At 50.5% G+C, this 12,394-nt stretch overlaps 1 protein-coding gene across 2 annotated transcripts in view; it reads right to left on the bottom strand.

Annotated features, from left to right (window-relative positions):
* The window catches only part of NPAS3 (neuronal PAS domain protein 3), an 876,091-nt gene extending 870,286 nt beyond the window's left edge, over positions 1-5,805 (bottom strand). The window contains exon 1 of one of the 2 annotated variants that reach the window (XM_055088379.1): positions 5,648-5,805. In XM_055088379.1, the coding sequence (XP_054944354.1) occupies positions 5,648-5,805 (158 nt within the window). The remainder of the gene's footprint in view (positions 1-5,647) is intronic. The other variant, XM_028495688.1, reaches the window with a different exon arrangement.
* Between the last annotated feature and the right edge of the window lie 6,589 nt (positions 5,806-12,394).

Below are 12,394 nucleotides of genomic sequence, written 5' to 3'. Positions count from 1 at the left end.
GCGCGCAGCGGTGGCCAGGCGGGCGGTGGCCGTGGCCTTGGCCGTGGCGGCGGCGGCGGCGGAGGCGGCCGTGCTGCTGAGGCGGGGAGGCTACGGAAAAGTAGTGGGGCCGGAGCCTCGCCGGCGGCCGGCCGTCCCTTCGCGCCGCCGGTGCCTCTCGCCGCAGGTCGCCGCCTCCTCCGCCGCTTGCGCCTTCTCCTCCCCCTGCTCTCCGGGCGCCGCCGCCGTCCATGCGCCGCAGAGCCCCCGCGGCCCGGGCCGCTCCGGCTCCCGAGACATGCCCAGCGCGGAGACAGGCGACCGGCGGCGGCGGAGGAGGAGGGGGAGGCGGCGGCGCGGGGGGGGGAGGCGGCCGCGCGGCCCCGCGGGCAGCCAGGCCCAGGGCCCCGCCGCCTCCGGGTTCTCGCCTCGCGCGCCGCCACACCCCCCGCAGTCACCCCACCACCGCCACCCAGAGCTGGCCCGGTGGCAGGTGGGGCACACACCCTCCCGGCGGGGGGCTGGGGGGGGGACCTAGGTCGGGAGGGGCGGGGACGGGGAGGACGCGCAGGGGGTTTCCAGCTTGACCGCTGTGAAAGTATTTCTGAGCATTTTCCAGCTGCTTTGCTCCAGAGCGCTCTCTTGCACGCAGACACCCCCCTTTCTCTCCCCCCCCCTCTCCCTCTCCCCCACCCCCCTCTCTCCCCCTCTCTCCCTGTCTCTCTCGCGTTCGGGGACTGGGAAGCTCCGCTGCCGGCGCAACAACGCCACTCAGTTGCAGTTTCGAACACTTCGCAGCCAGGAGGAAAGAAACAGAGAGAGAAGCTGAGAGGCCACGGGAGCGGCGTCCGGGGCGCGCCTCCGGGGACAGCGCGTGGGGGTGAGGGGGTGCAGCGGCAGCATAGGCACCTTGTGGCTCGGGCGCTCTCAGCAGCGTTGCAAAGCCGGAGCAGCTGCATTATTCACGCACTTGCAAGTCTGCAGACCCCGGGGTTCACAAGTGAATCCCCAGGAGTTTAAACGCAGTTAGATAAAACGCTTCTCTCGACTTGGCTCTTAGGACCTGAGACCCGACCAGACTGCGGGCCTCGGGGATGCAGCCCAGTCGCCTCCTTATTTTACAGCTCAGCGAGGCCTAGGGAAAGGGCCATTCAGTGCAGGGCCAGTGCCGGAGTCCTATTGCCTGGGGAGCCCCTGGTCAGAGCGTTTTCTCCACTAAACCGCTCTGCTGGGTGTGGGCAGCTTTTTAAGCAGAGACTTGGGTCAGTCATGTGTCACCCAGGAAAGTAGAAAGGACTCTTAAAGCATTCCCACTTTGAATAAATGAAAGAGCCAGACGGAACGGCGGCGGCGGCAGCCGCCCCGGCGGCAGGTTCAATAAACAGAAAAGTGTTACCGTTCTCGCCTGGAAGGATCCTGCTGAAAGCTGGGCTTGGTGGGCGCCATCTTCCTGCTATTTTTTTTCCTCTCTTACTTTTTGCCTCTCTCCCCCCTCCTGGGGCGGGGAGCGTGGGGAGGGCGGGGGGTGTGCGTGTGCGTGGGGTGGCGGGAGTGAGTGCGGGCGTGCGCCGCGCTCAGCGGTGGCCAGGCGGGCGGTGGCCGTGGCCTTGGCCGTGGCGGCGGTGGGGGCGGTGGCGGCCGTGCTGCTGAGGCGGGGAGGCTACGGAAAAGTAGTGGGGCCGGAGCCTCGCCGGCGGCCGGCCGTCCCTTCGCGCCGCCGGTGCCTCTCGCCGCAGGTCGCCGCCTCCTCCGCCGCTTGCGCCTTCTCCTCCCCCTGCTCTCCGGGCGCCGCCGCCGTCCATGCGCCGCAGAGCCCCCGCGGCCCGGGCCGCTCCGGCTCCCGAGACATGCCCAGCGCGGAGACAGGCGACCGGCGGCGGCGGAGGAGGAGGGGGAGGCGGCGGCGCGGGGGGGGGAGGCGGCCGCGCGGCCCCGCGGGCAGCCAGGCCCAGGGCCCCGCCGCCTCCGGGTTCTCGCCTCGCGCGCCGCCACACCCCCCGCAGTCACCCCACCACCGCCACCCAGAGCTGGCCCGGTGGCAGGTGGGGCACACACCCTCCCGGCGGGGGGCTGGGGGGGGGACCTAGGTCGGGAGGGGCGGGGACGGGGAGGACGCGCAGGGGGTTTCCAGCTTGACCGCTGTGAAAGTATTTCTGAGCATTTTCCAGCTGCTTTGCTCCAGAGCGCTCTCTTGCACGCAGACACCCCCCTTTCTCTCCCCCCCCCCCTCCCTCTCCCCCACCCCCCTCTCTCCCCCTCTCTCCCTCTCTCTCTCTCGCGTTCGGGGACTGGGAAGCTCCGCTGCCGGCGCAACAACGCCACTCAGTTGCAGTTTCGAACACTTCGCAGCCAGGAGGAAAGAAACAGAGAGAGAAGCTGAGAGGCCACGGGAGCGGCGTCCGGGGCGCGCCTCCGGGGACAGCGCGTGGGGGTGAGGGGGTGCAGCGGCAGCATAGGCACCTTGTGGCTCGGGCGCTCTCAGCAGCGTTGCAAAGCCGGAGCAGCTGCATTATTCACGCACTTGCAAGTCTGCAGACCCCGGGGTTCACAAGTGAATCCCCAGGAGTTTAAACGCAGTTAGATAAAACGCTTCTCTCGACTTGGCTCTTAGGACCTGAGACCCGACCAGACTGCGGGCCTCGGGGATGCAGCCCAGTCGCCTCCTTATTTTACAGCTCAGCGAGGCCTAGGGAAAGGGCCATTCAGTGCAGGGCCAGTGCCGGAGTCCTATTGCCTGGGGAGCCCCTGGTCAGAGCGTTTTCTCCACTAAACCGCTCTGCTGGGTGTGGGCAGCTTTTTAAGCAGAGACTTGGGTCAGTCATGTGTCACCCAGGAAAGTAGAAAGGACTCTTAAAGCATTCCCACTTTGAATAAATGAAAGAGCCAGACGGAAAACATCAATCCTATGAGAGGCTTTGCATTTTACTTTAAACTTAAGAAAAAAAATAGACCTGCAAAGGGGTCCCATTCAGTTCTACCATTCCAGTACAGTTGGGCTGAGAGTTAGAAACTTGGGAAACATAAGTGTTTTTCGTGACAGACGTGTTTAATCTGCATGATGGTGTTTGAGTTCTCTTTGGAGTACACTCTACAGGTAGGAGAAGATGAGAGTGATTGAAAAATGAAGTGGAGGAGTGTTGAGTACAAGATAGACAGGGGCTGGAAGGGAGGGGAAAAAGTTGCCTGCTGGAAGTTTTGGCTCCAGGACGGCCAGCTTAGGGCACTTCTACCCAAAGATGACAAATGAGAGAAGCTTGTGTTCTTCCAGCAGGCCACTCTTTGCTTGAAAACTCCCCACCCCGTCACTCCTTCATCAGACTCCCCAAAATAAGTTAATGCGAAAACAATTTTTGGGGGGGGAAATGATGTCGCCATTCACTCTAACAGACAGATCCAGGTCTTGAGGTGGAAACTAAGTCTGCCCTTCACAGCCCCTTCAGCCTAACAAGTAGGTGGCCCACATTCCCAATAAAATTCCAGAGGACAGGGGACTTGTGACTCAGACCCTGCCAATAATCTTCTTGCCCCTCATGACTCGCTCCCCTGTCCCCAAATTAACTAAAATTAAAGGCAGTAACAGGTGTCATCATATCTGAGTAATGAAACCAAGAGCTACATTTTTCACAGCTAGCACCTTCTCTTCTGTCAATATGACAACATAAAAAGAGAAGAAGGGAACAATACATCCCAAAGGCTAGAGTTTAGAGTTGATTATTTTTAAAGCTTTAGTCTTTATAACTGCAGTGGGATTCAGACTTGATAAAGTGGCCCAAATTCAAAGATGAAGGTGGAAGCATCGGTACAGCTTTCGGCGTTTGAGTGCGGGACCATGGAGGATTACCCCTGCGTACTCCTGACTTGCAGGGAAATTGGCCCTGGGAAGATCTTTATGATGAAAGACACCAACACTCAGAGGATAAACATAAAGGCTGAAATTTCATGACCACCTCTTATGCCCAATTCATATCTTAAGGGTTAGTTGAAGTTCCCTGGAGGTCCCTGAAATCATCCAAAGGCCATCTGACATTTCTGACCCTTGACTCCCTATTTCAGAGACCACACTATTGTGACTATTGCCTGCACTTCCTAGTTAAAGTGATCACTGGATTCTATTGTCATTTAAATGTTTTATAAGTGACAAAAAAACACAAAACAACAACAACCATAAAACCATACCTGAACCATGAAAAGGAAAAATCTAATTCTTTCCTGGTCCTTTATGTTTGAAAGATTCCCAGATCTTTTGTATTAAAGGTTCTTGCAATCACTGAAGTAAAACAAGACTAAAATAATTTAAATAAAAAATCTCTTTGACAAGGAATAGCCTCTTTTTGACTTATTTTCAAGACTCTTTTTTTAAAACTTCTGACAATACACAGAGCATATAATGAAGTCTTCTACAGAATATCTGCAATACTGGGCATCAACTTGGAAAACATTCAGTGTGTTATGCAAAACCTGCTCTGGTTGCTGAGCCACTGGTTAGAAGGCACAAAATATGGCAGTGATAGATTATCTTAACCTTTTCAGTTTAAACACTGTTGGTTCAAATCAAAGGTTCTCAAATCAATGAAGTTTGAAATACAAGGTAAGAATAGGAGCTGTTATTTGAATTATGCATTGTGTATATTTTAAGTTAAATGCCATTGGCAAAGCTCTCAGATGTTTAATCGTATGCAATCTGGGAAACACAAATATTTAATTTCACACTTTCATGTGTTCTTTTTTTCTTCCCATCTTCTATAAAACTGAGCCCCACAAATGGGAAGCTTACCTTTCATACTACATTGTTAGTATTTCTCAGCACATTTTTGTGGATTACATTTTTGATAAAATCTTGCAACATCGCAAGTTGTCCTTAAGGAAAAACTTCAGGGTTCTAGGGCTGTTGGTGGTGGTGGAAATTTTTTCCCCTTTCTTTCCTAACTGAATCAAAGAATGTTTACTATTTCAATGTCACAACCCTATTTTTTTAATCCATAAATGTTTGGAGGAAATGCAAACAATAAATACTTTAAAACTTCCTTCTTCCCACCTAACCTAAGTTTGTAAAATTTGCTTCCTAACTTGCATCTCTGAATCTTACGCATTTGCATTATAATACGTTTAAGATGAATACTTAACAGCGCCGAGGAGACTCGGATTTCATGCTGTATTTCCCTGTAGTAACAGGTGACATGATAACACTATTATGTAGAATTGCAAGTGTATGGCTACACGTGAAAACTGTTCCCATTCTGTTTGGAAACAAATGATCAATCAGCCTCAGGTGATCAATTGCCCCCCTGGCCGCCCGTCAGCGCGGGTCCGCACCCGGCAGAAGCATTGAGAAAATTCCGCTGAAAGGGACGAGGATCCCAAACTTTGCAAAAGCACCTTGTTCTGTGCCTCAGACTTCGCTGTAACTCCTTGGCTACGCGGGGCTGAGACTCTAGATTTGGGGCCAGGCGGAAGGCAAAGGTTGATTTGACTTCGCCAGTACACTGGAGTGCCTTTCAATCCGAATCGTGAATTATTTTTTCCTGTCTTATCTGTAGAACGAGGGACAAGCAAAGTGAGCCCTGGCGATGTGTATGTGTGTTGTAACGCATAAAACAGGAGGTAAAGTGAGTCCCACCCCAGCACCCCGGAGCGGGGACACTACCCCAGCCCAGGCGGGACTACTCACCGCTGCTGGTAGGAGGTGATGCCCTGGACGTTCTGCGGGGTGCCGTTGGCCGCGGCGCCGGCCCTCCCCATGCCCGCGCCGGCCGGCACCCCCGCGGCCGCCCCGCCGGCTGCCGCGGCCGTCACCTGCACGCTGAAATCCGGAAAGATTCGGATCATCGCCGCGGCTTCGGCCCCCGGGCGCGGCGGCTCTGGGCTCGGGCTGACGGGGGCTCGGGCTGGGGCTTGGGCAGCGGCGGCGGCAGCAGCAGCGCGAGCAGCGACGGCGGCAGCAGCGGAGCCAGGCACTAGCCTGCAATCCCATTAGTGAGCCGCGGCCACTGTGCGCGGCGGAGAGGCGCTTTGATGTGCGCGCAGCGGGCTGGGGGGGGCCGCAAGCGCAAGGAGGAGGTGCGGGGGGGCGTGCAAACAGCAAAACGTGTCAGGGTGGGTCCTTTTTTCCCTTTTGGGGGGCGGTGGTGCTCCCCCCTCTTTCCAGGATGTTGCTCTCACTGGCTGCTCCGACTGCGCTGCGCGAGCCCAGCTGAGGGAAGAAGGGGAGGGGGTGGCGGAGGAAGGATGCACCGGGAGGCTTAGAGAGGACTTGGCCGGTGCGAGGGGATGACGGGCAGCGGAGGGTGCCTTTCTTTCCCGCCCCCTCAACACAAACACGCACACACACACCGCGCACTTCCAACTCGAAGTGCAAGACAGGCGCGCGCTCTCCCCTTTTCTCTAGAGAAATAACCACCATCCAAGCAGGCTCGCGCCTCCCGCGGCTCCCTGTAACCTGGACTCCAGCCCGCGTGTGCAGGAATGGGGGCGCAGAGCCTCCCCTCCGGGCCGGGAACCCCTCTCTGCCCGTCTTCTGTACACTAGGCAGCGCGAGGGTTGCCAGCTGCAAGTTGGACTACTGGAGAACTTGATGCTTATCGAGGAGGGATGGTGTGCAAAGGAGAAGGGGGGGGCGCTTTTGTGCAATGGAGAGTTTGTTCCCTTTATAAGAAGGGACTCTCCTAGCTTCTGGTGGGCTGGCATGTTGGTCTTGGACAAACTTGTGAGGTGGGGACTGCAGGTCCAACTGGAGGGATTCGGGTGTGCCCTTGATGACCCATCTCTATACGCCCCTTTCGAACGATGAAACGAATAAATTAGCAGCCACAGCTGGGGCGAACTCTGCAAATTCCAACCACCAGGGAAACAAAAAGAGAAAACACGTGCATTTATTTCCTCGTGTCTTCCAGTTACTTCTCCACATTGTTACATCGGTGTTTCTTTAGGGGATGAGGAGGGATGCTGTGGTTTGGGCGCGCCCTTTTACTGACAACTTGCACTCCTTCTAGCCTGCATAATGGGTGGGGCCAATGGGAGTGAATGATTACCCCTACCCCCTGCCCAGGACCCCCAGTGGCCCCACTTCCTCCCTCTTTCTTCCGGGTGGCGACACTGGACCTGAGTTGCCGGGAGGACGGTGTCACCCTTACGCGACGCGGGGCTCGGGCTCCCCTCCTCTTGCGCGCCACCGCCCCCAACAAGCTTGGCTGGTGCTCCTGTTGGTTTCCCCATCTCGTTCTCTCGTCTCTTCCTCTCCCCCGCTCGCAGAGGCCCGGGCCTGGCAGCTGGGGGACAACTGGCGGCCGCGCCCGCCGCGCGAAACCAACTTGGGCTCGGCGGAGCGTGGTGGCCGCGGCCGCGCCGCCCGACCCTCTGCCAATAGCGCCTCGCCGGGCGAGGCACCTGCTTAACCCTTTGAGCCTGGGGCGCAGCCGGCCGCTGGGACCCAGAGGGGCAGGGCCGATTGGCCAGAAGTTGCCGAGGACGAGAGCGGTAGAGACTGCCCAGCCCGGCGTCCCCGCACAAGGTCTGGGGCCAGACGCCTACCCTCGCCGCAGACCTGGGCGTCCCCTTCCACCCTCGTGGCTCCCGGAAAACAGCCAAGCCGCACAAAGGCCGGTCCGCGCCCCGGCGGCGTCCCGCTCTGGCTGAGCAACCTCTGCGCTCCCCTAACCCGAGTCAGTTTCCGGAGAAGCCGCCCGCGCCCGGCAGCCGCAGGGAGCCAGAGGGAGGGAGCCCCAGCTCTGGCTGGCCGGGCCCACGGCGCAGCTGCGTTTCCATTTTCCTCTCAAAGAAAATGCTTTGGACGGCAGATAATACCAGGAGATATGAAACTGCTTCGTCCCCCACATGTTGCACGTAAAAAGAATCGTAATGAGCATCTGTGGCATGTGCTAGGGATCCCACGAGTTAGTGGAAGATCTAACTGAGGTCCTGACTGCCTACTTCCTAGGAAGGGGTCTTTTTCTAGTTCAAAGGCATTTCATTAAGAGATATTAATACTTGTTCAGTGGCCAAACGCAAAGTCACTGAACCGGCGAGGGTAGGGGGTGTTGAGAGGGTAGGGGCACATGGGTAGGTGGAAAGCCACCATGGAGGGATCAGGTCACAGATGTGGCCAGGCCAGCCCTTGAGGTTTGACTCGGGTCTCAGAGCTCTCCCCTCCCCACCTCTCATCCTCAGGGCTGAGTCTGAAGAGATCTCAAATACCACCTCTTGGCTCTGCGCAAGCTTTCCTGTAGAAAGAAATGGGAGTTTGTGCTAATTATAGCCAGGTCAGGAATGTTCTAGGGGTTGGGAAAAGTTCTCTCTCTGACTGCATAGGTCAAGGCCAGCAGTACTGTAGGCCAAAGGAAGCCCAGTTAATGGCTGACCAATGAGGCTTAAAATGAACATATATGCAGACAGTGGATTTCTATAAAATAGCATGTCTGAATTATTGGCCCGTTGTGGGCTGGTGCCTGTGCCTGGCATTTGATATCTAGGTCAACCAGTTGGTGGGGGTTTCCGGCAAGTGGCTGCTTCTTCCATGTGTACTTTGACTCCGATATGTAATGCCATGTTTCAGGTTAGATCTGGTGGATCCAGAGGCAGTTCCTCATGTGCTAAATGATGCCAGAGGCGGATAAAATGCTCTTTTGCCAAAAAAAGCAAGAGTTTTAGAAAATTATTTTTCCTTTTAGAGTATTTTCTGCACAATCCATGAGTTACATTTATAGACAGTATCACCCTTCTTTTTTAACTGTTTTAATATTGATTCTATGAATAGAAAAGACCAGCTATTATATTTTATTGACTACTTATTTTACAGACTAGTTGGTCTGGAAATATGTGATCCTGCTTCTCTTCTTTTTTGGAGGACAAGTTTTTCTTGGAAGCCCAAAAGGCAAACCTATCCCACTCGAAAGAAGATGTGAGATCTGCTGTTAGACATTTGAAACTAGATATGCTTAAGCTACTTCAATTATACTTGATACTATTAAAATAGAGTTTAATGAGCACATTCAACTTCAAAGTTCCAAGCTTTCAACTGTCCATATTTAAGAGAATTAATATGGCTCCTGCCCTCCAGAAACTTTCTTTTCTAAAATAGAAATAAACAGACTACTCAAAGAAGACTTGCACAGTAGGTTACCTTGGAATGTATGTGATAAGTCTGTTTCAGTATTTTGTCTTTACGTGTAAAAATTTGGAAGTTTGGTTTGCATGCATGACAGACAAATTCCTTATTGCATCTTATCTCCATGTTCATTAAGGACCTTAAGCAAAACATAAGTTTATTCCCTCATTAGTAATTCAGATTTCATTACTCAACTCTTTCAGTTAAAATCTTTACATGCTGGCAGCCGTTTTGAAATATTTTGAAAGTTTCTTTGGCACTCATCCAGCCAAAAGGGCTCCAGTTAACATTAAAACTGTATACTTTCTCATTGTATATCCTTCTCCCCCCACCTAAAATCTACATATTAGGTTATGTACAGATATAGAAAAGGATTTTATGATGTCTTAACTCTGAAAACATACATACGATACATACATAGCCACCACAATTATATATTTACATCTTTATCCTTGCTGTCATTGTACAACTGTGCCTTTTGCTCATATGATATAAATATCTATTCTCTGGGAATTCATTTCCATTGACTTAGAGTTAAATGGTTTGACTTTGAATTTTCATGACTGGCTGTCAGAAGCTGCCGATGACAGGTAGGAGAGAGGAGCTACAAAGCTTTATTGTATCTAATTTTTGCTTTACTTTGGTCAGGTGTTTAAGAGGAAAATAAAATAGTACACAGAGATCAGAATAAGATAAAGCAAAACAAAATAAACAGAATGAAAATACTATATGTAATGAATAAGGTAAGAAATGCTTTACTCTGAAAAGTTGAGTGTTTTATTGAAGGGATCATGCTCCAATGAGAGGGGGTTTTTTTCCATTAAAAAAAACCCATGTGAGGACTTTCCTGGTGGCACAGTGGTTAAAAATCCACCTGCCAATGCAGGGGACACGGGTTCAAGCACCGGTCCGGGAAGATCCCACATGCCGCGGAGCAACTAAACCCGTGCGCCGCAGCTACTGAGCCTGTGCTCCAGAGCCCACGAGCCACAACTACTGAGCCTGCCCTCTAGAGCCGGCAAGCCACAACTACTGAGCCCACATGCCACAGCTACTGAAGCCCACACACTCTAGAGCCCGTGCTGCTCAACAAGAGAAAACGCAATGAGAAGCCCACGCACCACAGCGAAGAGTAGCCCCAGTTCACTGCAACTAGAGAAAGCCCACGCGCAGCAACGAAAACCCAACACAGCGCCCCCCCACCCAAAAAAACCATGTGAGATCATTTACAATAATCTGAGAGATGAGACTTCGTTGTAGGAAAAGCCATGAGCTAAAATTAAGGTCCCTCCATATCATGGGAAGGAGATTTTACATTCTGTAAAGGGGTTTAATATTTGATTTAAACAATTTTCCATCTTTGCTCCTCAATCCAAACTGAATTCAAGCTCTTACTGCTAACTTTGTCATGCGATTAATATGTCCCCTAGTCCATTCAAAAGCAAAGCTACAATGTCAGGGGAGAAAAAAGTGACGTGAACTTCACAATAATGTCTTTCTCAATGTTCCAGAAGAGAAACTAAGGAATTAAGAGAGAATACCTAATAAATCATTATTTATAATATATGTATGTCCATTTATAATATATAAGGAGAGTACTGAGGATTTTTTCATATTACTACTACCTATATCAAATACTGAATATCTCAAGCTATTATGCTAAACTAATTCTCAGAGGACTTTATAAATATATAGCTAGAAACAGAAGAGGTTTAGTTAAAAGAGAAGAAAATCCTTTAGCTATTTTCTACAATCAGCAGCAGGCAGTAGGAGAGGAGGAATTGTTTTAAAAAAAAATTAGTGAGTGGGGAAGGGTCTCAGATCCATACTGTTTTATTTTTTTTTTTTAGTTAAAATATTCACACACCGTGGTAATATTATTCCAAAGCATGCGCAAATCAATAGAATCTAACTAAAGCTAAACTTAGACTTACATGCAAAAGAACTAAATTATCTCAACATATTTAAAAGACTAATTTGTCTTTAAACAACAATCTCAAAAATTGCTCTTGCCTATTTTTTCAGGATAGAGAATTTGATTTGGTGGTTGAAATATCTCTAATTTTTAGGAGACAATTTTAAATCTACCTGTGATGATAAAGGAGTCCCAAAATGTTGGTTCCAGTTTGCTTCTTCTATGACTGTCAGAATAATTAGAACTTGAAAAGACCCACTAAGATGTGAGTTGTGACCTGCACCTCAGATCCAGCAGCCCATGCTACTTTTTGTTTCAGTGAAAATTATACCTAGTGCTAACTGGAAATTTTATTTCTGTTTGGCTGGATTCCTCCAAGTAGGCATACTTAAATAGCCAATGGACTCTTTTCTTCACTTAATTTTCTTATTAATTGTAAAATTATTAATTCAGTGCATACATGATTGAAGGAGTGACATTGCTTTGGACTGATTTTTTTCAAAATGAAAACAACCATACTAGATGAGTTTTTACTTGAATTTTTCATTTTCAGTAGGATGGGATATTTTATAAACCTAATCACATAGCAAATCAAACAGTTTTATTACACTCCATGCTGTGTCAAACATTCTGTTTTTATTAAACTGTTTTGTCTTTTCACCTAGAGGAGTGATTCTCAAACTTTAGCATGCATCAGATCACAAGAAGGGCTTATTAAAGCACAAATTTCTGAGTCTTACCTTTACAAGATCTTATTCTGTAGGTCTGGGTTGGGGCTAATAATCTGCATTTCTAACAAATTGCTAGATTATACTGATGCCATTTGTCCAAGCACCATATTTGAGAACCGCTGACCTGCAGTGTTTAAGATAGAGGGTTGAGTTGGGAGGTCTAGATTCAGATCCCAACTTTGCTACACACCGATTGAGTGGTCAAGGGCAAGTTCTTTAAGCTCTCTCAGCTTCCACAACCTAACCTGGTATTAATTCAGGTCAGCAAAAATGGATTTGCCCTGCCTGATGGGGATTCGGGCACAGTTCCTTCCTTCAGGGAGTCAAGGGTTTATAAGCAGAAGTAAATATATAAAGAAATTGCAGTTGCAATTATTGCAATAAAGTGTCCTAAGGGCAACAACAGATTTACATAAAAAGTACAAAAGTGGCATGGGAGGTTGGGGTTTGAACCAGATGAGAAGAGAAATAAAATGTGGACAGGAGCTTGGGGTAAGAATCATGCACTCTGGGTTTGACTACAGTTCTACCATTTACAAGCTGGGTGACTTCAAGCAATTTGTTTATTTTCACCAAGGCTCTGTTCCTTTCTTTGTTAAACTAGTAATATATGTAGTTCTCAAAGGATTGTTGTAGGGTTTAAGTGATTTAAAGTGTGTAAAGTACTTA

This window comes from Physeter macrocephalus, chromosome 11 (genome assembly GCF_002837175.3).
Source record: "Physeter macrocephalus isolate SW-GA chromosome 11, ASM283717v5, whole genome shotgun sequence".
NCBI lineage: Eukaryota > Metazoa > Chordata > Mammalia > Artiodactyla > Physeteridae > Physeter > Physeter macrocephalus.
This window is presented reverse-complemented; position numbering and strand designations above follow the sequence as displayed.